This window comes from Ornithorhynchus anatinus, chromosome X1, assembly GCF_004115215.2.
Source record: "Ornithorhynchus anatinus isolate Pmale09 chromosome X1, mOrnAna1.pri.v4, whole genome shotgun sequence".
NCBI lineage: Eukaryota > Metazoa > Chordata > Mammalia > Monotremata > Ornithorhynchidae > Ornithorhynchus > Ornithorhynchus anatinus.
The window spans coordinates 117,413,159-117,440,633 of record NC_041749.1 but is presented as its reverse complement, the minus strand read 5'-3'; the positions used below and the strand labels follow the sequence as shown (position 1 = coordinate 117,440,633).

The 27,475-nt window shown below is 46.9% G+C and overlaps 1 protein-coding gene across 5 annotated transcripts in view; it reads left to right on the top strand.

Annotated features, from left to right (window-relative positions):
- Nucleotides 1–269: 269 nt before the first annotated feature.
- The window catches only part of ELAVL1 (ELAV like RNA binding protein 1), a 51,298-nt gene continuing 24,092 nt past the window's right edge, over nt 270–27,475 (top strand). The window contains exons 1-3 of one of the 5 annotated variants that reach the window (XM_029049996.1): nt 270–327; nt 1,154–1,259; nt 17,577–17,760. In XM_029049996.1, the coding sequence (XP_028905829.1) occupies nt 17,589–17,760 (172 nt within the window). In that variant the 5' untranslated portion in view covers nt 270–327; nt 1,154–1,259; nt 17,577–17,588. Of the gene's footprint in view, nt 328–1,153; nt 1,260–15,338; nt 15,451–16,845; nt 16,870–17,576; nt 17,761–27,475 lie in introns of those variants that run through there. The other 4 variants (XM_029049997.1, XM_029049995.1, XM_029049999.1 and 1 more) reach the window with 4 other exon arrangements.

The following is a 27,475-nucleotide window of genomic DNA, read 5'->3' as shown; positions in this document are numbered from 1 at the left end:
ACACGAGCGGAAGTCCCACCTCCTCGGCTCGAGGAACAGCCTTTTCTCAAGTCAGAAAGGCGCCAGAGCAGGCGGGGGACCAATGGGCGTTTGGGTTAGGGTCGGGGGAGGGAGAGGCGGGGCTGGGAGCCACAGGAGAGGAGCGGGGGTTGTGCGCGTTGAGGAGGAGCTGGAGCTGCCGCCGTTACCGCCGCCGTCGCCGCCGCTCCTACCGCACCCGCGCGGAGCCGTTAGCGCCCCGCCTGAGCCCCCGCGCCCCCCCGCCCCTCCCCCGCCCTCCCTCACCTGAGGAAGGAGCCCCGGGCTTGCCCGCCCGCCCGTCTGCAGGTGAGGCCGGGTGCCTGACGAGAGCGGGCGGCGGGACTAGGCCGCGGGGGAGGCCTGGTCTCCCTTGGGCCGTGGGGAGCCCGCGGGCCCGCACGCCGCCGCCGCCTCGGGGCCTGCGCGGGCGGGAGAGGAAGGGGAGCGAGGCCGGGCCGCGGAGCGGGGGGACGGCGGAGCCGCGCGCGGGAGACTCGGGCTCGGAAGGCGGGGGCGGGGCTCGTGGCCCGACCAAATCGGCTCGACCCGAAAGGTTCGGGCCTGGAATGGCGGCGGGGTTGGGGGCGGGCGGGGGTGGGGGGAGAGAGAAGAGAGAGACTCTGTGTTGAAGGGGCCGCGCTGAAGGGGGGTGAAGGCCATCTCCATGGGGCACCGGGGGGGGAGGAGGGAGAGGCTGTGAGTGGAGCAAAGAACCACAGAGTTGAATTCCTCAGAAGCCCCAATAGGGGCCCTAGCAGAGCGCTGACCTAGTAAATGGATCCAGTGTGTGGGCCCCTTTGGGAAGGATATCCGGTTTGGCCGCTTCGAGTTGGAAGGATTGATCCGTCTGGGGTCCCTCTGCGGGGTGATGCCGGCAGGAAAAATCCCACAGGCCTCCGGGGGCCAGCTCTGGCTGGGTTTGGAGCGTGGGGCTTGAGGGCCCCCTTGCCCCTCTATACCCTCTTTTTGCCAAAGATGGTATGAACGTGAGAGTGGGTAGACGCTTTAGGAAGAGAAACAATAATGCTCTGTACTTGGAAAAGCGGTCTGCCTTCCAAAAGGTCAGTTGGAATGAAAAGTCCTCCCTCTTCCGAACAGTGATTTTTCTGAATATTTACAAATTCTTCTGCAGAACCATCAAGGGCAGAGAATAATGGTGCAGTCTGGGACACCGCTTCGGAACTCGTGAACCCCGTAGAATAGTTTGCCTAAGCCTCGGCCGTGGAGTTGAAACGAAGGTGGTGGTTTTATTTCGCTTTTTAAAACTCGAAGTGTCGAAGTGAGTGTTATGTGCCTGGATAGTATCACCTCAGGTGTGTAGCTTGCTAGGTGCCGGACCAAAATACCGACGGAAATCCAAGGTGTCTCGGCCATTTCGGAGAAGGGCGCCCCTCTTCCCCCTTCCCAAAAAAAGTATTTGGTGTGGATACCGCCAATAATAAGCGTCTTTTAATTGTCCACTTTATTGAGCCGGCCTTAGAAGGGAGGGCAGGATCAAATCTTACTGTACTGGATGCCTAAACTCCCTTCAGGTTTTTCCTTCCTTCATTCTCCCTCCGCCCCCCCTCACCTCCTCCCTCACTCCCCTGCCCACCCCACCCCCGGCTCTCCAGCTCTTGATGCACCATTCCTCTCAAGCCTTTGAGTCTGCATGGGAGTAGGATAAAACCAAAAATATAAAAGTGGTCTGTTACACAGTCTGAGCCCGGAAGGATATACAAGTAGGTTAAATTTAAAATTTCTTCCTCAGAATCCTTTCTAATCATGGGTTTCCAAAGCATTGTCCTCTGCCGATTTTCTTCCCCACTCTGTTCCTTCTATATCTTTGGCAGGCTCTCCCCCCCCCCCCCCCCACTCAACCTTTTCGCTCACTGTGGGTCTGCCCCAGAGTGTGGTCAAGACCCTTTAACCTGGAGTGTGGTTATCTTCCTCTCCTGACCCCTACTCCCACTTTTGACTAGCATTTGAATACCGAGAATTCCTAGGTCTGACTTTTGGCTTATGACTTCTATCTTATGCCACGTAATCTGATGTATCGATATATACGCCCGGATGTCTGTCTCAAGATCGACTTGGCATTCATGTATCTCTTCTTCCTCGCTTGTCCATATGGGGAGAAATCAGTCTTTTGAATTTTCACTAGATTAGGATTCTCAAGATGCCTTTGGCATGCCACTGGGCTTTTATCACCATATTCAAACAGTCCCGCTTCTAAACCCCTGCAAAGCTTGCTGATTTCTCTCCATTACTTTTGGTCCACTTACAACAGAACTGTGAGCGACTTTCCTCCCTCCTTTTTACCCAGCTAAACTCGGCTAATCCTCCTTGCCCCTGGGCCTCGGACTAAATCCTGGCCGGGCTCAGGCTGGGGCGGGGTGGTTGCACCTGCCATTTCAGACATCTACAGACCAAAAGCCCAGGCGAACACAGACCGGTGCCACCACATAACTGCATAAGCACACGTGAACATTTCTCTGTGCCCGTTGGGACAAGAAATCCCAGCAGCCCTCCAGTCTGGGCTTGGCTGAGGCTAGGCCCACTCTCAAATCTTCAGCCCTGCTGACTTCTACCTTCCACAGAACTTTCCACCGTCGTCTCTTCCTATTTTTATTCCATTTACTGCGTTCCCACATGGTTTCATCATCTTCCGTTAATCAGTCCCTGTACCCTTTACTGTAACTCCATGATCACCTCCCACCTCTTCCACGTTTTTCTCTCTAGACTGTAAGCTTCTTATGGGCAGGGAGCATGTCTGTGAACTCCATAATATCATATTCTCCCAAGTGCTTAGAGCAATGTTCTGCACATGGTAAGGACTCAGTAAAATGATCGACTTTCCCAACGCCAAGACTTTATCTAGGACTCCACTTCGTAGCCACCTAATGTCTTTATCTCATTAAAATCCTCTTCTCAGATCTGAAAAGGCTGCTCCAAATAGGTGGGTTGGGTGGAGGTCGACCGTCTCCCTTAAAAACCAGTAAGGCGATTGCTGGCTTTTATCGGGGGCTTAACTGTGTGCAGAGCACTGTACGAAATGCTTGGGAAAGTACAGTACAGTAGAGGTGGTAGACATATCCCTGCCCAAAATGTTAAGTCTCATGCAGTCCATATCTGGAGAGGAAACCCTTGATGAGCAGAAAGGATGCGTAGGTCTGTATAGCTGTGAAGTCCTCGGAGGTGAACACTGACTCTTTGTTCCATTCCAAGCCTCACACATCTTGATTATACAAACAAGACGTTAGGGACATTTTGGTAATGTAGACTGTGGCCTCTAGACTGTAAGCTCCTTGTGGGCAGGGAATGTGTCTGTCAATTCTGTTTTATTGTTATGCTCCCAAGCGCTTAGTACAATGCTGTTCACACAATAAGTGTTTGATAATTTTTTTTTCCTATGATATATGAGCACGTGCTGTACTGAGCCCTTGGTAGATAGGAGGTTGGACACAGTCCAAGACCCACATGGGGCACACAGTCTCAATTCTCATTTTACAGATGAGGTAACTGAGGCCCAGAGAAGTTAAATAACTTGTCCAAGGTCACACAGCAGATAAGCGGCAGAGCAGGCATTAGTAGCCAGTCCTTCTGACCCCCGGGCCCGTACTCTAGCCACTAGGCCATCAGATACCATTGACTTGATTGGTCTATCGGGGTCCCAGTTTTATAAAGTTAATTCATTGTTTCTCTAAAGAGATTATCATGCTGTGCCCCAGTGTCGAGTCATTCATGTCTTGAGGATATTTTCGAAAGGCAGATTGTAGAGGGGGAGCAAAACAAATCAAGTTAATCTTTGGTTGGATTCCAAATACTGGGATTTTCTTTCCGATTGCAGTGGTTATGACAACCTTTGCATGACCTCTTTGACTTTAAATCCCCAAGATTTAAAAAAAAAAATCAAGCTGCTCAAACAAATGCCCTTTTCCCAAAGGCTTAGGCTGCTTTCAACCAGGCCTTGGAGAGCTAGTAGGTGGCTGTTCACCAGGCTGCCACCCAGGGGGCTGGGAGTTCCTGGACACTCGGGTATACGGTGACACAGCTTCCTGGATTGAAGATGGAAAGACCCAGAAAATAAGGGGCTTTGCCTCTCTAGTCTGGATGGCTTATTAGCATCTGGAAAGAAGGGATGCTCAGGGAAGAGTCAGTGTTCAGGATCCGGTAGTGGTCTCTGCTGAGGAGTCCAAGGAGGTGACTGGGAGGTATAAAAGGGTGGGGGAGGGGGATACCTGCCCCTTTGCATGCACCACTGAAAGATCTGGCTCTGCCCTCCCCAGGGCCTCCATGTCAGGTGGTCCCCAAAAGCCATGGGGACCGCCTACCTTGCAGAGGGTGAGGAGCCAGCTGAGAGCCGAAATGCCAGGACCAGCTTGTGTGTTGCCCTCTGCCGGAGAGCTCCATGCCTTCATGCTGGAAGGGCAGAAGTCCCCCGGGTTGGTGTGCCGTTGTGCTCACTGCAGTCTCCTGAACTGAGGCGAGCTGCCGATCTAGCTCCGGCAACTGGGCTGGCTTATTCAGCTCTGTTGCCCGCTTGGAATTCTATGGTTCCTGGCAGCAAGCTGGCACCTGTGAATTTCGAGCACTTCCTGGACTAACACTAAAGTAGAAGGTGACTATGAAAGAGGGGACCCTTCAGGTCTTTGATTTCCACCCCCCCTCACCCCAGGAAGAACATTTCGAAGGGGCACGTGTTGCAGGCCCAGTGGGATCCTTTACATCGGGTGTTGAGTCTACACCCCTGAGACTCAATATTAAGTTACAAGCAAAATTGAACTCTGAACCCTGAGAAAGCTAAACCTGCCTCTTTTCCTTCAGGAGTTCTGAGAAAAAGTTGGTAATGGTGCAAATAGAGTAGCTGATCAATAATAATAATAAAGATTGTGGTATTTAAGTGCTTACTATGTGCTAGGCACTGTACTAAGCACTGGGGTGGATACAAGCAAATCAGGTTGGGCACAGCCCCTGTCCTACAGTCTCAATCCCTGTTTTACAGATGAGGTGACTGACACCCAGAGAAATTAAGTGACTTACCCAAGGTCACACAGCAGACAGGAGGCAGAGCTGGAATTAGAACCCATGACCTTCTGACTCCCGGGCCTGTGCTCTATCCATTGTGTTTACAGTTCCTGCAACTTTCCAAATTGTGCCATCACAGGCTGTCTTTCACTATATACCAAGTCATTTTAAAGGCAGGAGGTGGCATTCTCAAATTCTGCAGCACCAGCTTGAATACTTTTATTTGTCGTGGTGACCGAAATCAATGTTCAGGCCTAAGGCCCTTTGACATGCTAATTCTCTTAAGAATTGTTCCGATAGAGTAGGTTGTTCACCAGCTACTTCCACCCCTAGACAGATGGGCGGTCACATTCTCACCGGGTAGAGCTCTGCATGGGCTGGACTGAACCCAATCCATGGAGCCCTCAGGTCCCCATACCCCGGGGGCTGGTGTAGAGGGAGACCTACTCAGCAGGAATCAAACTAAAAGACAGAAATTTACTTCCAACTTTCCTTTGCTCTTTCCAGAGGGTCACCTCACTGTATGTATCCAGAGATTTCTGGCAACTGTTGAAAGGGCTGGGTCTCCTCTAGTTAGTCAGCCAGGTCAACTGGTAAGGCTTGTTTTTTTTTAAAAAAAAAAAAAATTGGTAGGGCTGGATCCTGAATTTGGGATTGGACCCTTGAAATCTGGCCTGGGCAGAGCTCTCCCTGTAAGGCACGTATATCTACCAAGAAGTAACCAGAAGAAGCGGGTACCGTTAAATGGAAATGTCAAAGGATACCAAACAAATGGCAAGTATTCACCAACAAAGCCGCATTAGTACAAACTGCCAAGCCCAGTGACCACTGATTAGTCCAGACGTCCATCTTGCCCCGCCCTCTGCTTTTTTCCCTTAATTTGCACCCTTGTCATTCTCCGCATTTTCCTGTCGTGAAGTCCCAGCAGCAGTATGAGTGATGATAGTCAACAACCACCCCCTGGGGTGGTACGCTGCCTACGCTGCCTGGGCTCAACCGTGAAAACTTCACCAAAGTGGCCACTCACTTTCCTGAGACTGCTTAGGTTGGCCTTGGAAAAGCAATGGGAGCTGGGATTCCTTCCGAGGAATTGGCTGTTGTGACAGTGAAGCAGTCCCATCCCAGGCAGGTAGCGGTCAGGCCCGTTGACCTGTCCTCCCCTGAAAGTTGTACCCATCAATGACAGGTGGACGGCCAATTTCTCTGCCTGCTAACTTGCAAAGGAAGTGAAAACTGGGTGAGTTGGAAATAGGAGAACCTTGGATTTGGGATGCTCTGACTTGCAGATCAGGTACTTCAGATCTCATTTTACTACTACTTACTTCTGTGTTGTTTTAATTGTTCTAGAAAACATGTATGGAGCCCCACAGAGTTTAGCAGTATGGTAGTTGTTGGATCGTTATGGACTTCATATTATTTTAACACTCGTCATAATCACTGAGTGGCTGCAACAAATCCACCTTTTTTTTTTTATATAATACACCCAATTCTATAATTGAGGAGAGCCTCGTGTTCAGGAAAATTCTTCCCATGTTGGACACTGCATGCTTGTGTACAGTCATTTCTTCTGACACTACGCTGTGCTGCTTCCCGACAGTTATGAGTTGCTGGAAGAGCGTCCCCTAGTTCTGACATCATGTTGTAGCCAAACGGCAGGGTGAAAACATGTTACGGCAGAATTGAGTGGATCTGGTTCTATCCTTCAGTAATGGACTGAAGCAACAGAATTTACCTAAGCAATCACTGGGTATTTGTGGAGGACCAGCAGTGTGCAAGGCACCCAGCAAAACACTTGGGAGAGTATGGTAGCGAAAGGAGCTGTGATCTCTACCCTCCAGGAAGTGGAGGACACAAAATCATTTACAACTAGGAGGTGGAAGAGAGTTGGAAGATGGATGGGCATGTTTTTTGATTATTTTAGTCACACAAAGTGGTGTGTAGTTGCCAAAAATAAATTTGAGCCACTGCAAAAAGAAGAAAATACCCAGAACAGCGTGGTCAAAAGTAAACTACAGGCAACAGACTTGCTGGGCTTGGTTGTCAGATTTTCTGCCCCAGTGCCATGAACTAATGAGTGCCCAATTAGTGACGAGATCCATGACTTTTGAAACTGTTCCAGAGCGAATCCGAGAGCATGATGCCAATACGGCCACCAGAATGTCTACCTGGGGACTTCTTCTGGTTGGGAAAATCTGTTTACTTCTGCTTATCAACTGCACTGATTGAGCACCTGCTGTGTGCAGGGCACTGACCTAAGTGTTTGGAGTCGTCCAACAGAAATAAGACTGATGGGCTCTTTCAGATCTCTTGCAAAGAGGCCACTACAAAACAGACCCCGTGAGGCCAGGCTAGGAATGGCGGTATTCCCGAACACGGACCTGCTGTGATTGCTGCCCCCAAAGTTGAGCCCCAGTCCTGCTCTTACTTATGAGCTGGGAATTTCTTTGTGTGGCCCCACAGTCTTGGCGAGAATTGCCCATGGAACGGGAACTCCTGGCCGAGTCCAGGGCTCTGCACCCAGGGGGACCTTGATTGCGGGTGAGTCGGCTGAGACTGGATGTCCCTTCAGTTTGGGCCTCAACAATTCCTCCTCTCTTCCCCCAGCCAAGGAGGGGGAAGAAGTCATGGCGGAGGACAGGAGGCAGCCCATTTTTGGATCTTGTAATGGTGTTGCTGCAATACTGTTGCGCAACACCCTTCAGGACCCAAGAACGGTGCCTTATACTAGGTGATAGTGAATTTAAAACCAATTAAATTCAACTCTTCCAATCATTTTAAACTTCACTGCTTAGGTAAAATCCAAGGAAATGTGTCATGGTAACTGAGTCATTTGGCTGTAGATGAGATGATGCTAGATACAGACTGGCTGGTGCCAGGCTTCCAACGCTCCATGCATAGTAAGCACTCAATAAATGCCACTGATTGATTCCATCTGTCTGGCAAGTCAGAAATCAAGATGCAAGATATTTGTAGAGAGCACCCATTTGTGAAAGTTCAGGAAAGCAGCGGTATGGTGACCCTGGCCACCACTTGCCCAAAAAGTCCCGACTCCACAAACTGTGCTTGGTCGTGGCTGGTTCCTCTACTGGATGGTGGATGCCGAAAGGAGTGGAGGGGCAGCAGTGCCCCTCTGCTTCCCTGAATTGGAGGGGAGGCCACATTCAACGTGAGCCAATGGTGCCGGTAAACTTTTGTGCAGGTGCAACATTATTTTACTCGGTTTAGGAAGCACCACTGCTATGCAGATAAGGTGATTTCTTTCTCAGAGGGATGCAGGAGAGGGGGAGGCTGTATTTTGTCCATTTTAGAGGAGGAAATGGGCAACAAGCATATAAAACATAGATGGCCACCGCCCAGCAGCCCTTTGACTTCCAGGGCAGAAATAGGTATGTTATAAAACTCAGCAATGATGAAAGTTAGTAGACCTCTTCATCGCACCCTCCCCCCATCCCCCCACCACAACTTGGGGTAAGAAAATCAGCATTCACTGCCGTCGGTGGAAAAACATCCTTATGCAATTTCAGGAGCTTTGCTCGAGCAGTTTCTTTTATACGCAAAACACAAGCATGTAGAAACTGATCTGCTCTTGAATTCGTGACTACATATTGGAAATAGAAAACAGAAGGTGTAAGATCAAAGCAAAACTTAAGTAGGAATGGCACTTGTCATTATGATGGAAGCTTATAATCGTCAGTTTCAAATAAGGGCTTCCATTAAAAAGCCAGGATGCTAAAACTGCTACTTGAGCAACAGAAACCACTTCACAGAATGTGGAAAGAACTCCTGAATTAGAAAGTGTCAAAATTCCACTTACAGCATTTGCATTAGGTCAGGCAAAACCCATTTTTGAGGTTCTCCATGCCCAGGGAATCTGTGACTATGGGAGGTTGTGCACTGTATCAGTAGTTACAGGCAGGGTTTGGAGAAATTCCCAGGTGAAGGGTCTGAGATGGGCCACTAGGGATGTTAGAAGGTCCTTCCTTCTTTCCCTTCTTCCAATCCTAATCATGGAGATGGGTCTCCGGGAGGGCAACCCTCAGTCGATCAGTCAGCAGTATTGAGAGCTTTACTCTGTGCCGAGTCCTGTACTAAGCACTTAGGACAGTACCCTACAACAGAGTTGGTAGACGTGGTCCCTGAACACGAGGAGCTTACGGCAAAGAGGGGAAAACATTAAAATAAGTTAGAGATCTGTACATAAGTGCTGTAGGGCTGAGGGTGGGGTGAATATCAAGTGCTTAGGGGGTCAGCACAGAAGAGGGAGTATCACACAAAACTCTGAGCATCCCAGACTATCAGGCTGGCGGGACCATTTAGGCTGACCCAGCAGTAGAATTGGATGTGATCTTTATGTACAGCCTGGTGTTCCAGCACCAACAGTTGGAGATACCTCTAAAATGCTGGTTATGGAAAAACAGTAATCGAGTAAATACGTCTGAAGTTTCAACTGAAAAAATTTCAGTATGTATTTTTCTTTGGTGGTGGCTCCTACGCCCTGATTCAGCTTGGCCCAAATATTACCCTCCCAGTCTATCAGACAGTGATATTTATTGAGTGCTTACTGTGTGCAGAGCACTGGACTAAGCGCTTGCTCTAGCGAATTAGAGATAGTTCACTTCCCAGTGAGTTGCTTTGACGATGGTGATAGGCATAAGTATCTGCCTCAGCCAACTTTGGTAAAAGCAGCTGTTCACTTCAACTTGGTGTTTTAATGTAGCTGCCAAATTAAAATCCTACTTATAAAAATGTATAGACTCGACCTAAAAAGGAAATCTACAGCTGTCTTTGGGTTGTGAATAATTTGTATTAAAATTGTAGCAGAAGGATGGATTTCCTCTAGACTGTAAGTTTGTCATGGGCAGGGAACATGTCTACCAACTCTTATATTGTACTCTCCCAAGTATTTAGTACAGTGCACTGCACACAGTAAGCGCTCAAAAATGATTGATTTCTCAAAGAGAACAGGGAATAAACTGAGAGGCTTCCTGACCAATGATTTGAATCAATTTTGATTTAAATCAAATCCCTCCTTGTTTTGAGAGAACCTTAACAACTCAACTTGACTAATGAAGACATCATTGAAATTTTATAATTGGGCCAGGAAGATTATTTCATCCATTTGAAAACAGATTCCCAGCCGTCAAAATTGGTTTAACCCAGGGCTGAATCCAGATAGTCCTTTTAATTTACTGCCCTTCTTTGGACTGTATATTTACTTTTACCAAAATAAAAAAAATCTAATTAGGTTAAAGGTCTCCGGACCACTTTCTAGCTCTGTGGCTAGCTTGCCTTGGTAATCAATGGTATTTATTGAGCACTTACTGTATGCAGAGCACTGTACTAAGCGCTTGGGAGAGTACAATACAGCAGACTTGGTAGACGTGTTCCCTGCACACAATGAGCTTAGTCTTTAGAGGGGTTGACACACATTAATATAAACAAATTATGGATACATACAGAAGTGCTGTGGGACTGAAGGACAAGTGAATACCAAATACCCAAAGCATACAGATCCAAGTGCAGAGATGACGGAGAGGAAGTTGGGTAAAAGAGGGCCTATCAGGGAAAGACTCTTGGAGGCAGTGTGATTTTAATAAAGGCTTTGAAGGTAGGAAGAGTGATGGTCTGGTGTATATGGAGGGTAAGGGAGTTCCAATCCAGAGGGCGTGGGTAAGAGGTCAGTGTTGAGATAGATGAGGTCGAGGCACAGTGAACAAACTGACGCTAGAGGAGTGAAATGTGTGGGCTGGGCCGTAGTAGATCAGTGAGGTGAGGTAGGAGAGAGTGAGCTGATTGAGTGCTTTAGAGCCCAATGGTTAGGAGTTTCTCTTGGAGGTGGTTGGGCAACCACTGGAGGCTCTTGAGCGGGGCTCTGTGGACTGAATGGTTTTGTAGGAAAATGATCCGGGCCACAGAGTGAAGTATAGACCAGTGTGGGAAGAGATGAGAGGCGGATGCAGTCAAGGTGGAAGAAGAAGGGTTGGATTTTAGTGATCTTTTGAAGGTTGAACCCACAGGATATGGTGACATTGAATATATATGTTGTATGAGAGAAGTGAATCAAGGATAATGCCAAAATTATGGGCTTGTGAGATAGCGAGGCTAGTGCTCTTGTCTACAGTGATGAGGGGGACAAGGTTTGGTTGGGAAGATGAGTTCTCTTGTGGACATGTTTTAGTTTAAGGTGTTGGTGGGACATCCTTGTCTTAGTGATTAAAGTACGGACCTAGGAGTCAGAGGACCTGGATTTTAATCCCGGCTCTGCCACTTGTCTGCTGTGTGACCTTGAGCACGTTACTTCTCTGTGCCTCAGTTACCTCATCTATAGAGTGGGTTTTAAGGCTGTGAACCCCCTATGAAACATAGACTGTGTCCCACCTCATTAGCTTATATCTACCCAGTGCTTAGTAAAGTGCCTGGCATGTAGTAAGTACTTAACAAATACCATTTTTAAAAAAATGTCATGAAGGCAGGAGGAAGTGTGAGGCAGCAGAGAAGGAGGTCAGGGCTGGAGAAGGAAATTTGGGGCATCTGGGGAAATATAGTAATTGAAGCCCTGGGAACGAATGAGTTCTCCAAGGGAGTGAGTTTAGATGAAGAATAGACGGGGACCCAGAAATGAGCCTTGAGGGACCAGAGGGTGGGAGACAGACGGGGAGCCTGCAGAAGAAAGTGAGAAGGAGCAGACAGGGAGATGGGAAGAGAACCAGGAGTGGACAGTGTCAGTGAAGCCAAGGTTGGATAATGTTTCCGGGAGAAGGGTTTGGGTAACAATGTTGAAGGGAGCCGAGAAGTCAAAGAAGATTAGGGTTGTGTGAAGGTCATCGGATTTGGTGAGATCAATGATGACCTTAGAGGGGTCCATTTCCACGGAGTGAGGGGGGCGGAAACCAGATTGGAAGGAATTGAGGAGAGGAGTGGAGACTGGGTGTAGATGACTCGCTCAAGAAGCGTGGAGAGCAATGGTAGGAGGAAGATGGGTGATAACTGAAGGGAGCTATGGAGTCAAGGGAGGGCTTTTTTAGGATGGGGAGACAGGAGCATGTTTGAAAGCAGAAGGGGAGAAGCCACTGGAAAGTGAACAGTTGAAAATGATGGTCAGGGAGGGGGCAAGTGTTTTAATGAGATGTGAAGGGATGGAATCAGAGGCACAGGTAGGGGGATAGATTTTGAGAGGAAGCAAGAGATTTCCTCTTAAGATACTGCTGGAGAATATGGGAGAGTCAGAAAGGATGGGAGGGAGGGAGTGGAGAGGAGCAGGGGACACTTAAGGGAGATCACACCTGGTTGTTTCAATTCTATCAATAAAGTATGTGGGCAGGTCACTGGGGCAAGAGATTAAGAGGGGGCAGGAGAGAGACACAGAGGGTTTAAGGAGGGAGTTAATCATCTGAAACAGCTGGTGCAGGTAATGGGTATGGGAGACAATAAGAATAGATAAGTATTGTTGCCAAGCAGAGAAAGGGACAGAGTTAAAGCAGGTGAGGATAATGTAACGATGGATGAGATCAGCCTGATGTCTGGATTTCTGCCAAGAGCACTCTGCAGCTCAAGCACAGGAGCAGAGAAAGTGCACTGTGGAGGTGATGCAGGGCCAAAGATTAGTGGTATGAGATCAGCAGAGGGACAGAGGAGTGAGGGAGTTGAGTTCAGTGGAGAAGGGCATCTTTGTGCGTCAAGAACGTAGTTTGTATATGCTAACTAAATGGGGTGCTGTGGTTTTAGAAAATTGGGTTCAAAAAATTGGAGGTCTCTTGGAGGGACAGGACAGACTTGTGCAGGGTAGGAGAGAGCAGGTGAGGAGGCTGTGGTCGGATGGAGGGATTTTGGAGTTGGATGAGTGTAAAGGTTGTACAGTGACTAGAGATGATATTGACTGTGTGTTCAAGTTGGTGAGTGTGTGAGGTTGGGTGGAGTAGGAGGTCACTGGAGTTGAGGAATGAGAGGAAATGGACAGTGGAATATCGTCACAGTTCTCGATTTCTCTGCCTTTCAAATATCCCGTGGTATGATGTCCACCTGTGTCCCAGTTGCACTGTTGTCCTGTATCACAGAGATTGAGTGAATGTTGGTAAATCCAGAGTTAAAATAAATCCTAAGAAGCTCGGTACCAAGAGGGCACCCAGAAAGCATGTGTGTGTGAGAACATTTGGCATTTTGAGGAACCATTTTCTGTATAATTCTTAAATTCTTGTATATTCTGAATTCTTTTTTGTCTTTGAATAATTTCTTTCCCATAGGCGAGCATAGTTTTGTATGAGATGGGGGTATTTAAAAATTATTTTGAAGTTTAAAAACAGGGGCACTTTCCTTCTGCCAGTCAACTGTTTGTGCTATTACTGAGAAGTGTGTGTGTGTGATTTGTAGGGCTTATCTGTTATTTGCCTCATCCATGCTGTTGAAACCATAGCTCCAAATTGCTGCAGGTTAATTTCAGTTACATTATGTTTGGGAAAGAATGTTTGGCTTTAATGGAGGTTAACGAACTAATTCATCGTAATCTACCCAAAGATTTGGCAATACGCAAAATCTGTAAACCATATCAACATTTAAAAAAAAAAAGCTAAGCCGCTTTTCGGTTTTCCAGCCAAATGGATTGTGTTTACTCTTCCCTCATGCATTTCAGCTTGCTGAAGGTTATCAGACATAAACATGGACCTCAGTGTACTGTCCGGAATTTTTGTAAGCGGTTCCTTTGACTTGGTTCTAGAGTCACCGATAAATTTTTCTTTAATGTCCTGCCTGATTAATAACTTGATACAGAATTTTGTAAACCCATGTGGGGTCGTAGTCCTGGTCTGTGTGTTTAAATGCTAAGCAGACTAAATTAGGAAGCCTAGAAGATTCTGGTGTCTGCAGCCCAAGAAATGCTTAAAAGGTCACATAGTATCCTTTCCCCTCTCTTATGCCCCTCTTCCCCCGGCAGGCCAGTAGGCTCACCTAACCACCTGTGCCATCCTTGACTTGGACCCCTGTGGCTTAAGATGTAGAGTTGTGAATTAGGCTGGTGGATGGGAGAACAGCTGGAGCAAAGCAGGAAAGGCTTCCTGAAGGAGTTGATCTTTGAACTGTGGTTTAATGTAGGGGAAGCTGGTATAGTTGACTTTGACAGCAAGGTTGGGGTTTTTTTTCCAGTTCGTTTTTGTTTCGTATGAAATGTAGTGCTTGCCATGTGTCAAGCACTGTTCTAAACACTGGGGTAGATATAAATCAATCACAAATCAATTTGGACATAAGGTAATAATAATAAGATATAGTGTGAACATAGGTTCCAAGGTGAGACAGGGAGAATTGGGTGAGAGAGACTTCAGGAAGGCAAACTTGGCCGTTCATGAGGTTGTGCTTGGAGCGTAACTTCTGGAGATGAATTTTGAGTAGTTGGAGAACTTTGGAAGGCCCAAGTCAGAAGCCCGTGTTTGATTCAGTGCTGACGGGGAGCCATTTGAGGGATGGGAATAGGGATTAGGGAATAGTAATAATTACTATTATTATAATATTATAATTGAGAGGTAGCATGGCTCAGTGGAAAGAGCACGGGCTTGGGAGTCAGAGGACATGGGTTCTAATCCCGGCTCTGCCACCTGTCTCCTCTGTGGCCTTGGGCAAGCCACTTTACTTCTCTGGGCCTCATCTGGAAAATGGGAATTAAGACTGTGAGCCCCATGTGGGAAAACCTGATTACTTGTATCTACCCCAGCGCTTAGAACAGTGCCCGGCACATAGTAAGCGCTTAACAAAATACCATTATTATTATTATTATGGTATTTGTTAAGCGCTTACTATGTGCCAGGCACTGTTGTAAGCGCTGGGGTAGATACAGGATAATCAGGTTGGACACAGTCCCTGCCCCACGTGGCGCTCACAGCCTTAATCCTCATTTGACAGATGAGGGAACTGAGGCACAAAGAAGTGAAGTGGCTTGCCCAGGGTCACACAGCAGACAGGTGGCAGAGCCAGGATTCGAACCCTCATCCTTCTGACTCCCAGGCACGTGCTCTGTCTACTAGGCCTTGCTGCTTCTCTGGGGAACTTATACAATCAAAGCAACAGGTATAGATTATGGTTAGAACTGTGCAGCATTTTTAAGTGGGGAATGACTGAAGCCTGCAAAATCGGCGAGAATAATAATGTTGGTATTTGTTAAGTGCTTACTACGTGCCGAGCACTGTTCTAAGCGCTGGGGTAGACACAGGGGAATCAGGATGTCCCACGTGGGGCTCACAGTCTTAATCCCCATTTTTACAGATGAGGTAACTGAGGCCCAGAGAAGTGAAGTGACTTGCCCACAGTCACACAGCTGACAAGTAGCAGAGCCGGGATTCGAACTCATGACCTCTGACTCCAAAGCCCGTGCTCTTTCCACTGAGCCACACTGCTTGGTTGTCCAAGGCCAATGAGAACTGGAGCCAGAGGTCTGAAGGGGTAAGTGGGCATCACCGACAGAGGGTATCTGGGACCCTGCTGGTAGTGGCAGAACAGCACCCCCTAGCCAGGTGGCCCGATTGCCAGGATCCTGAAAACAACTCCCTGCAGAGTCTGAGGCCCACCCAGACACAAGCTGCCCTGAGATCCAGCTTGAGCTCCAGGGCTAAGTTTTCAGCTCAGAAGCCACCCTGAAATCCACAGTTATCAGGTGCTGGCTGGCCACCTGAGAATGGCTATAGTAAAGGAGACCCGAAATGAAAATCTTGGGGATGACGTTGCTGTAACCCGGCTTGAGTTTGGTTCAGAACCATCAGCCAGAACCCCAGCGTTCTAATAAGGAAAGGCCACTACAAGACCCAGGTGCTTCTGACACCCATGTCCGGCCGCCTGGGGCAGAGGAGTCAACCCCCCTGTGGTCAGCCTAGATGGTGCAGCAAAGGACAGCCATCGTTTCTGGCCAGTGACACTGTTCTCGTCATCACCTGGCACCTTGATCCATCGTACCTTGGTGGATTGGGACCAAGCTGCACGTGTGCCGTTTTTCTCTGCTGAAACTACTCTCCCCACCAGTGTGAGAGTTACTTTAAAGAGTGGAGACTTGGGCCCGGCATGGGGGGCTGGGGGTTAAAGGACACCTCAACCCTGAAATTCTCCTAGACTCCATGTGGGATGGGGACTGCATCCAAGCTGATTAGCCTTTATCTACCCCAGCCCTTAGTATAGTGCTTAGCACAGAGTAAGCACTAAATGAATACCATATTTTTAAATACTTTATTAATTATCACCTGCCTATTTATGTAGCTTCCCCCCAAAAACGGGGGAAAAATGAAAAGAAAAAAACATCGGCAAAATAAGGGAGGATTTTGCTGTGTAAAAGCGAGAATGATAAAAAAAAGGATAAATGAGAGAGGAAAGAGAGCCCATCTTCTCTTTATAGCTGCCCCAAAGATGCGTCCTTTCTGCTGCTCCCACTCAGACTGCTTTTTTCACATGGCCTACTTGGAGCTGAAGAAAAAGCTGACTGCTGAATGTGTTCTCTGGGTTGCTTCATTCAGGACTGCTGAGAAGGTGCTTTGTATGAAACGGCAGCGGCACAGAGGCGATTTCTAGGGACGGAGTAGCTGAAATGCAAATACAGTAGCTTAGTGACAGTCCATCCAAGCAGAGGAGCTAGATGATTCTTATCGGGGCTCAGAAGCAGGATTGTGGGTGCCTGGGGAGAACCTACGCTCTCATCTGGCAGGACCTGCACAGAGCAGCCTTAACCTGCCGTGGAGGAAATGCGCAGCCCTCTTTTTCAAAAGAGACATCAGAGGTGCTAGCGGGTGCGTCTGTCACCGTGAGAATCACACCCTTCCGCCAAGTGTCTTTTGAAATCGCTGTCGGACCGAGTGTCGGAGCTGAAAGTATGGAGAGGTGAGGGCTTTGGGCCCCCGATCTCTTTCCAGCTGTACCTTCGCTGTGGTGGCGGCGGCAGCTTGATCTTGGGGGCTCTTGGGTTTCCCACCCATTCTGCTATCTCGGTTCCTGGAACGTATTGTCGGTGGCTAGCGGCTAAGTATTTAAATAGTGCAGTGCCGTTGGCTTCTGGGAGGAAGAGTGTCAGTCGAGGCCACTTGAATTGTCCCTTGGTCCCCTTGGGAAGGGGGGGAACGGAGGACTTGGCGCTCCCCAGCTGTCCATTTGTCCGATGGCGGTGGGGCAGGTAAAAGGGCAGGGCATGCCTGCTGGCTCTCTGGGCAGTGGGGCAACTGCAGGAGCTCTGGTGTATTGGGCCAGATGAGCCGGCAAACTTGGCGGAGGGGCAGCTCTAGCCACATAAGTGACTGTTCCTGCCCTCCTCCAGACTGGGCGATCCTTTAGCTGGACAGACCCTGCCATGTCTGAGCTGTGTAGGTAAATACCTGACAGGCGGCAGCCTTAGAACTGGGAAAGAGAGGAAGAAGCAAGCAAACATTCAGAAGGCTGAGAGAGTTTGCCTTTGGGCTGTTGCGTCTATCTCAAAGGGAAATGTTGAATTCATGATTCTCAACCTGGCATTTTTGTAAGAGAAAAAAGTGTTCAATGCTTTTGCCTACAGCATGAATATATAGAACTTATTTGAGATTTTTTTTTCTTTGCAGATATTTTATAAAATGTCTAATGGTTATGAAGAACACATGGCTGAAGATTGCAGGGATGATATTGGTAGAACGAATTTAATTGTGAACTACCTTCCTCAGAACATGACGCAGGATGAGTTACGAAGTCTATTTAGCAGTATTGGTGAAGTTGAATCTGCAAAGCTTATTCGTGATAAAGTAGCAGGTAAACCTTAGGTTTTGTTTTTTGTTTTTGCCAAAGTTATTTGTTTATGGTAGTCCCACATGGAATAATTTTAAATGCATTCTTCGTACGTATACGCTTCTCCATATGCTCATCTCTCAGTCTGAAACCTTTCTTGGGTTTTCTTCAGAAGCTCTGGCTTATTCGCAGCTAACTTATGAGACCCGTGAGCTCATCCAACGTTAACACTCTGGGCCCCGGATTCCTCGTCTGTAAAACGGGGCTAAGGGAGTACAGCCTGTCTCACAGGGTTGTTGTAAGGCGTATGGATGAACCAAGCTGGTCTTTGCCAATTGCAAGTGTGGCGTGGCGGCACAAATACTGGTATCGCTATAATGATTTTTATCATTGTGGCCAGAGGAGGCCTGAATTTCCCTCCTTTAAAGCATTATTTGACCTGAAGACATTCTAGATCCGGCAGGATTCGGCCAAAAAACCCATTCTAGCCCAAGTTTTAAAGGTGCAGGGGCTTTGAACTCCCAAATACCGATGATAGCTCTTTTGCCTGTCTCTCTCTTTTTCTCTCCCTCTCTCTCTCGGAGAGAAGAATCAATCATTTCATTTGTCGTTCTTTTCGAAGAACCAGAAATCAGTCCACGTTTTCTGAGCTCTTGAATGTCAGCTAGAGGTGAAGGCCGACTAGCCCATACCTGTCCCCTTTTCTGGGGAATCGAGTATGGACTGGTACTGATGGACTCAAAAGGTTGTGTATCCAGCCTCTTTAGTTTTTTCTCTTGTCCCTCCCTCCCTCCTCCTTTCTGTTTTCTTCCCATCCCAAGAACATCATGTTACTGTCTATTTCCAGAAGCTCCCTCCAATTCTCAAATTCCTTCTTACCCCTAAACAACCAGCTTCTCCACGACTCCAGATTCCTGATGAAGATGCTCCTTCAGTTTTAATGTGTCCAAGGACTTAGTGCTATGTGATGCATATTTTTCCCATGTTCCCGTCCACACTGTTCCCATCAGATTTCTGTTCTTTCAGAATTTGCTTATGCTTCTCTACCCAGGTGTTGACCTTTGATTTGTGACGGTCATGTTCCCTTTGTCATTGAATTATCTTGGCTTTGGGAGACCACAGCTAGTCTTCAAGCTTTCACTGGCACAACCAATCAGTGGTATTTTTTGAGCACCTACTCTGGGCAGAGCACAGTACTTAGTGCTTAGGAGGCTACAACAGACCCTGATCCCTGCTCTCAAGGAGCTTCCAATCTAGTGGGGGGGGGCAAATTCCTTCAAATTCCACTGCCTTGGCAGGGCACTTGCCAGATGGCCCCCTGGTGGGTTTTTTAAGCCCTTTTTTTTTTTAGCAGGCCAAGTCAATAGGCAGTTGGACCCCAATGGGATACCAAGCTCAAGGCTCAAGTCCCAGGATGCAAAGGGGCAGTGTTGGCCAACCAGGTAGATGGATGGCATGGCTTTTCATTGGGCATGATGCAAACTGGTGGCCCCTCCCATCATGTGTCAGATGGTCCTTGGTCTAATTACAAAGATTTCAGAACTGAGGATGCAGGCTATAAATAAGGAGTGGGTGCCATGGGATCTTTCTGCTGGTCTGAATCAGGGACTCTTCAAGATTCCTCAGGCCTAAAAATTTCCAGAGTGTATGAAGAAGCTGATAAATCAGGGTGAGATTATTGGCTAAGGTGAATGCTGGTTAAGGCACCAGCCGTGCATCCATCTGTAGTTCTTTCTGCTAAGAAATCCTCTCCATGTAGTTTAAAGTGTTAACTTGTATTCCATACTGGTGGTGCTACTCTGGGCTTTTTTGTGCTTCTTCATTTGGATAGAATTCTACTGAGAAGTAATGGACTGGAATGGAGAATTTGGCGTCTTCAAGTTTGAGAGTGTGGCTAATACTAAAGAAAACTCTTGTTGCTCTTGAAAAATGAATAAATGGGCTTGGAATCAAGTTGTCTATTTTTTACCTTTGACAGGTCTTGATGATGGAAAGCAGTGCGATGCGTTGCAGTGCACTGGTGCCAAAAACCATCTCAAGCGCCTGAAACGAGCCAGTGTTCCCAAAGCATAATCCCAGGGTTCCTCTGTCGACTGAGTTTGTCTCCTCTTGACCTTCAGGCACTGGGACATGGAGCGAGAGGGGACTTGAGACTAAAATGGCTAAAGGATTCTGGCAGATATCGTCATATGCAGAAAGGGGTCACTGGAGGAAAGCCATTTGGAAATAATTAAACTAAGTCCTTTCAAGACATTAAAATTCATCAAGCTAAATCCGTTCCAGTATCTAAGTGGAAAACTCTGGGACTAGCTCTAATGTCAAAGATAGATGGAGAGGCAATTTAGTAAACAAATATTCAGATGGCTGCCCGATAAAAGCTTTACTTATTACTATTTAACTTTTCCCCCAACTTGTACTCCCCATGTGGGATGCAGGTACACAGCTTCTCTGTGGAAGGAAATGGAGTCTCCATTTTGGTTTGAGAATTTGATTCCAGTTTTCTGCCACGGTATCCGTAGCAGCAGACGTAGACGATGACCTTGCCCTGTCTCGTCCATTTTTTCTTTCTCTCAGGGGTGTAAGGTGCGTTAGTGTTAGCAATCCCCCACGGGGTGGGGAGCTGAAGCAAATTTAGGAATGCCAGAATTAATTGAAGATGGGATTTTAAGGTTCAGTTCTCATGATCCCAAAACAAGATAAGAAAAGATAAAATTTTAAAAAGTGAGCAAAATGGAGAAGTAGTAGTGTTTTTGACTGTTGCGGTGAAAAGCAGGGGGTGGGGAAAGGGGTGTTCCTAGTTGTTACGACTCCCTTTGGTCTCGCTCGTAACATTGGCCGACGAAACTAGCTTGTCTCTGTCAATTCCTTGCGTGCGAAGTATCCTGGGGGTGCGCCCACATGTGTGGCAGTTTACAGGTACCGGGGCATACGTTGTGCTGGTGCCATAGCCTCAGTACTTGCTATGGGGGGATCGGAGTCCCTCTCTCTTCTTCCCCAACCAGCCTTTTTATAGCACAGAGCAGCCTGAGGCCCATATCTGGGCCTCTGTGGGGCTTTACTGTGATAGTTCCAATTTCACAGTTCAGACAGCATTGTCCAACTCCTTGGGAATTAATTTGAAAGTATGGCAGGGACCATACCAGAATAGCTTTTACCCCTGATGTAGTAAATGTCTGGGCAAAATGGTATGTAATAAAAATGTAAGTGGTAACTAGCTTGACACAACTGTCGCTTGTAAGCATCCATTAGATTATAAACTTCTCAAGGGCAGGGACCAGGTCTTCCGCTTCTGTTACATATCACCACCTGCCTAACACACTGCTCACCACACAGTGAATGCTCTCCACAACAATGGAGACTATGGTGAAGAGGTAACAGTTTTTCTCAATAAGATTTCCACTAATCTTGATGGATATTTTAGGTTATGACCCCCATATCTCTGATGTAGGGTTGGTACAGGCCCCGTCCCACTGAAGAGCTCAAAGTAGGGTCTGAGGAAGAGAGGGAGACTGAGAGCTTATGGCCCTATAAGACAGATCCATCCACTCTTCTTTGTGGCTGGAGCTCTCTTTCTTTTCTTCCGACTTCTCTACTACAGGGCTCTCACGTCCTGGTCCCACTCACGGCGGGAAAGCCGACCCTTTGGCACCAGGCATTTTATGGGTCTTGGAACCTTAAGCTGTCTGATGCTCCAAGGTGAAAAGAGAGGGTGTGCTGCTATACAGCCCAGTTGCACACAAACAAGTAGCTTTGAACAGATCATCAGCCTCAAGTGTCCATCCCATGCCCCGAAGCCAGAGCAAGGAACCAGGGAAGAGATTCAGGAACCCAGCTGTGCAACAGGGCTATCTTCATCTCGTTAGCCCTGTCAGCTTTTACTCCGGAATCCCCTTTGTGGACTTCTCACTGAGGGGGATTCTGTTTTTACTAGGTTTTTCAAAAGGACCTTGCAGTACGTTTCCTTGTCCTTTCAGTTAAGTGTGGTGACTGACTGAAGGGAGTCATCCTCTGAAGAGAGTATTAGGCCAGTAGGTTTCCAAATCCTCTTCCTCTCCCAGGCTCACCTTCAGAATTTCTCCTTTGGACTCGGGCACCAGCAATTCTGGAGAGACTTTCAGATCTTGTCCCCACAGACTTGGGGCAGCTGCTTTGGGGAGAATTGCCCTGTCTCAGCAGTCAGTTTAAAAAAAACAAACAACCCAACTCATGTTCTTTTCTGGAAGCTTGTCTGCAAAAAGCTTTTAATAGTCAATCAGTGGTATTTACTGAGCATTTATTATGTGCAAGGCACTCTGCTAGGTATAGTGTAGAATCCACAAAACCTTTTCCTCTCTTAAAAAAAAAAAAAAAAAAAAGCACAGAAAAGAGATTTGGAGCTAGATTTTGAGGTTACCTCACTGGTAGTGTCTGCACCAGCCCTGCTGTTGGTCCGGTGGAAAAAGCTCAGCTCTGGGAAATGTGAGACCCGGGTTTAAGTTCCGGTTCTGTCCGCTGGAGCTATGCCAGCACTGGTGAAGGATTCTGACTGAAGAAAAACCAGCCAGGGTATTCCACTAGGTGGATGGGCCCAGCAAGAATCTGAGAAAACAAAGCTGCCCAACGTTGGTGGTGAAGACGGCAGCAGCTAGAGAAAACGGTCTGCCTGGGCCTGGTGTTATGACACGGCATTAGCCTGGCTGCTGTCACTTTGGCCAACAGTGAGTTCTGCCTGTTGCGTGCACTTAGCAAAGTGCCACATCCCTGTCCGCCTCCTCCTTCCTTGTACTTTGGGCCCCAGTGGGAACACGATGGAGAGAGATGGATGAAGGTGCGAATGGCACTGGGCAGATCACTAGCACTGTAATCAGTTCTTTCGTGCATTCTCAGGCCTGAAACATCAGGACTGAGGCTCATCCGTCATTCTCGACGAGAGACTCCATTGTCTTTGGGCAGTGTGTATATGGTCTGTGTATATATGTATATATATATAGATAGAGATGTGTGTGCATGTATACACACACATATATATATATATATATATATATAGATGGAGTTACATCTGTGTGTGTATGTGTCCACACACACTCATGGACCATATACATAGGTAGATATGTATATCTCGATCTCTACACACATAGATTCTGGACCATATATTTTTCTTTTCCCAGAATTACCTAACCCATTCATCTACCCAGAGGACAGTATAACTTGAGGTGTTTTGGTTTTTTCCAAGAGTCTCCTAACTTTCTCATTTGTAGCACTTGAGGGAAAGAGTCAGGTTGATGGACCCAAAACACCTCTTTGGTTTGATAAGATTTCTTCAATTTCCTTCAACAAAAGAAAGTATTTTGGGAACCTGTAGGGAGTGCCCTCTAACTCAGAGGGCCTCCTTACCGAGCTTCCCCCAGAACAGCTCTTCTCATCTGTCTGCTTAAAGGCTTTAGGTGAAATCTGTATGAAAAGAGCCCGCTCTTTTAGCTATTTTCAAGGCTTCGCATCAGTCAATCGATAGTATCTATTGAGCGTATACCATCTGCAAAGCACTGTACTAAGTGCTCAGGAGAGTACGGTACAATAGAATTAGCAGACATGTTCCCCGCTCATAAAGAGCACATGCCACAAGCATTTCTCCTTTACTCTGAAAAGAGATGTTGTGCAAACTTCGTCTGTAGAAACACTAGTTATTCAGGTGGCAGAGTTGCATTGGCCCAGAAATTGCCAAGTGGAGAGAAGACTGAAAGCAAAATCTTCTCTCAACTTCTGTTAGGTGTCACTGAGTTTTCCTGTGTTTTGCCATCTACCAAACCAACGGAGTTGGTTTCAGGTGTGGTTTGGAGATTTGATTTGCTTTTGAAATTGCTCTCCTAGTGTAACCAAGTGTAGCTTCCTCTCTGAATAGCTCTTTTTTAGTATGACATTGTAGTTGCCCCCAGATAGATCCAGTCCTGAGAGGAATCACCAAGGCTTTTGTGAGATACCCTGGGAGACTCACTTTTAATGTATGCAAGCCTAAAACCTTCTTCAGTTAGGCTTCTCAGAGTTTATCCATTAGATTGTAAGTGCTTCGAGGACATGGACTGTATCTTTTGACTTCTATTGTTTGTTCCCCAGAGCTTAGTAAAGCACCCTGCCTACAGGCATTCAATAAATGCTGTTGACAGTGATGGTGACGCCTGGTTATTTAACCTCGAAAAGAGAATTTTTCATGTGGGTGAATAGTGCCTTTGTTTCTCCTGATGAATTTGCAGTAGAAAGAGGTTAGTTGACTGAGGTTTTGAGACATGTTATTGCAGGAGACAGTGAAGTTTTCAGAAGAGTTAGAAAATGAACTCCTTCCTGGAGGCTGGGGGATAGATTTGATGACGTCTCAAAAGAGTTCCGGGCGTGTGTGTTTGGCGAGGGTGACCAGCACTTTGGAACCCTTTTGGCAAGCCAGAGAAGATTAGGAGCAAAAGTACAATTGCAGATGATCAGTTACAGTGTGAATATAAGGCTGAGTTGGATGGATGTGCCAGGGAGCGTCACTGAGAGCAGAAACATTTTTCGGTTTCCTTACTGGTGTTCTGTTTGTCCATGAAATAGAAGATCTTCAGCAAAGAAGGGTAATTAGCCACTGAGATCCCCCTGAGGTTCCTCACTCCTCACCCATTCAGTGATCAACAGTCAGAAGGCCATTTCCAAAAGAATCAGCAGTGATTTTTTTGTTCCTGATCCCCAGGAGATTGTCAAGGCGACGTGCACTCTTTGACCCCTGTCATGGTCTGGAGCCGACCTGGAAAGGATCCAAAATGCAATTTGTCAACAAATGTTTCTGGATTTCAACTTCCTTGTTGCTCCCCAACAGTGACCTTCCTAGCCTGGTACACGTCTTTGAAAATATTTCTTTGTGTATGTGTATGTGATTTTTGGTTTTTTGTTTTTTTTGGTTTTGGTGGGGTTTTTTTTTGGTTTGTTTTTTGTTTTGGGTTTTTTTCTTTTTCTTTTTTTTCTTTTTTTTTTTTTTGTTTTTTTTTCTTTTTCTTTTTTTTTTTTTAAACCAGAGGATGTTCACTGTTCCAAAGAAACTCATCCAAACAAAAAATGAGAATCAACTCAAACTGAAATATTCCGGCCTTCGCTGTATCTGTTAATTTGGGGGGGAGGGCTGGGGGGGAGGGGAATGTGGGCAGGTGGGGTACAGAATCTCCCCATTTTCCCAGTTGGGGTAATTTATTTGACTGCACCAATATATTGTTCTCATTTGATACCGGCACAAATTTGACCCCAGTAAAGCCTTTCCAGATTGGTTGGTGCCATTTTGTTCTAAGGGGAAAAAGGGTCAGGTAAGTAAAAATATCTGGCTCCTGGGGGTGAACTTGTAATTAATATCATACTGACGCTTGCAGGAACTCATGACACATCTGTGCTTTCACAGCTGTGCAGATTTTATCCAAAGGGAGATTTCTGGGGACCGTCCCATGTTTGAGCTTGTTTAGCGGTTTTTAAAGAAAGTTGCGTCAAGTTGAGGGGGCAGAGGGTGTAGTGAAGGGTGAATCTTTTTTTTAATATTTAGGCTGTGTCACCAAACTATCCAAGCCAGAGTTGAATGACTGCCAAAAAACAATTGGAAATGCCTGAGCTAGTGAAAAATGAGTTCCAACTAAGCTTGCTAGTAAGTTTCCTCTTCTGTTGATCAGGGAAGCTTGCTATTCCGGAATTTGAGCCATCTCTTTGTAGAGACCTTTAGTGTAGTCTGGAGGCAGCTGCTTACATGACAGTCTACTCATCTTCCGAGAGAGATTCTGATTTGGGGAAGTACAGTTTTCTAGTTTTATTGCTGTACAGGTCACCTGATTTTTTCTTAACTTGAGATCTTGCTTGTTGAGTGAGAAGACTGTTGTTGCTCTCCTGAGTGAATTTTTTTGCCCTGTCACATGGTGTATGGAGGCCTGCTGCATGAGGAAATTGTCAGAGCCATCCCCACCTCTTTAAGGGCTTGTGAAGTTGAAGGCTGAACAGCAGTTTTAATCTTGGAAGATAGGCGTAGAACAAAATGGTGGCATTTCACAACTCTCAAAATCTCTCTGTTTTCCACACTTCCCAATTATTATTTTCTCTCATCCATTTGTTTCAAATAATGTAGCTCTCAAATGATCCTACTTGTTACTAGTTCTCACCTCATTTCTTGGCTCTCAAGCCTTCCCTATGGTACGTATCTTCTCCCAGCCTCCCCCAATCTCCTCCCTATCTTACCCTGTCTAGCCCGGTTCTCAGGCTTTTTCCTTTTGGATTTGTGCTGTTTGTCATATCACTGGTCATTATGTTGCCTTTCTTGTCCCTTCCCTCCTCCCACTCCCACTTCTGTGCCATCTTCGCATCACTCCCTGTGGCTGGAACAGAACGCCACTCTGGATCTGAGAGATGGTCCGTCCTCCAGCTTGATCTTGGGTGGGAGGGTGCTTCCTAAGCCAACTCAGTTCCTCCAAAGGTCTCTGGATTTGATTTAGTTGTATTGAATGTTTTCGCCTTTTCAGACACTGTTCTCACCAGACTGTAAGCTCAATATGGGCAGGGAATGTATCTGTTCTGTTATGTTGTACTCTCCCAAGCGTTTAGTACAATGCTCTTCACACAGTAAGTGCTCAATGAGTACGATTGACTGACTTGCTTGACTCCTTAGGAGGCAAGGTCACATCGACCCTCCTGGTTTCTTCAGACCGGCTACCCCCCTCTCCCAGAGGTGGTCTCTCTGGTCTGTTCAGGTACAAGCCTAGTAATGAAGAGCAAAGCACTCTTTCACTGTCTCCCTTGGGTGGCCAGAAGCCATCTCACATGGAGAGAATTGTCTGATTGAAGGGAGAAGGGACTCATTGTGGGCAGGGAATATGTCTGTTTATTGTATTGTACTCTCCCAGGCACTTAGTACAGTGCTCTGCACACAGTAAGCGCTCAGTAAACACGACTGAATGAATGAATGACTTTGAGGAGCAGCAGCTCTGACAACTTAGTGGGACCAGGGTGGGGGGTGGCGGGCAAGCAGCTGAGAATCAGTCGGTCCACATTTGAGTGCTTACTGTGAGCTTGTAATTTATTTACATATCTGTAATTTATTAATGTGTTTCTCTCTCTCTCTCTCTCTAGACTGTAAGCTCGTCGTGGGCAGGGAATGTGTTTGTTGTTGTACTCTCCCAAGCACTTAGTACGGTAAACATGCTGTAAGCGCTCAATAAATGCAATTGACTGGCTGGGAGAGTCCCCTAATTAGACCTGATCACTACCCTCAAGGAGCTCACAGTCCAGTAGGGGAGATAGACACTGAGAGAAATGACAGGGGGAAGCAACGGAGTTAAAGAGGTGTACGTTAGTGCCGTTGGGGTTCTGGAGAGAGGTTAGTACCTAAGTGCTTAATGTAGGTATGGACTCAAGTGCCTAGGTGATGTAGAAGGGAGGGAAAATAGAATGGGAAGATGTGAGATGATGATCTAGTTGTGGGCAGGGCTTGTGTCTGCTAACTCTTGGATTGTATTCTCCCAAGCACTTATTATAGTCCTCTGCACATAGTAAGCACTCAGTAAATGCCAGTGATTGAGAGATTAGGAGATATGATTTTTTGGTTATTTTTCTCAGTAGGGCCTTGACAGTGGGGAGAGTAGTAGTCTGCCGGATGTGAAGGGCAAGAGCGTTTCAGGTAGAAGAAAGGATGTGAGCAAGAAGTTACCAGTGAGAGAGAAGAACGAGGCAAAGTGGACAAGCTCACATCATAAAGGCTAACATGAGTTGT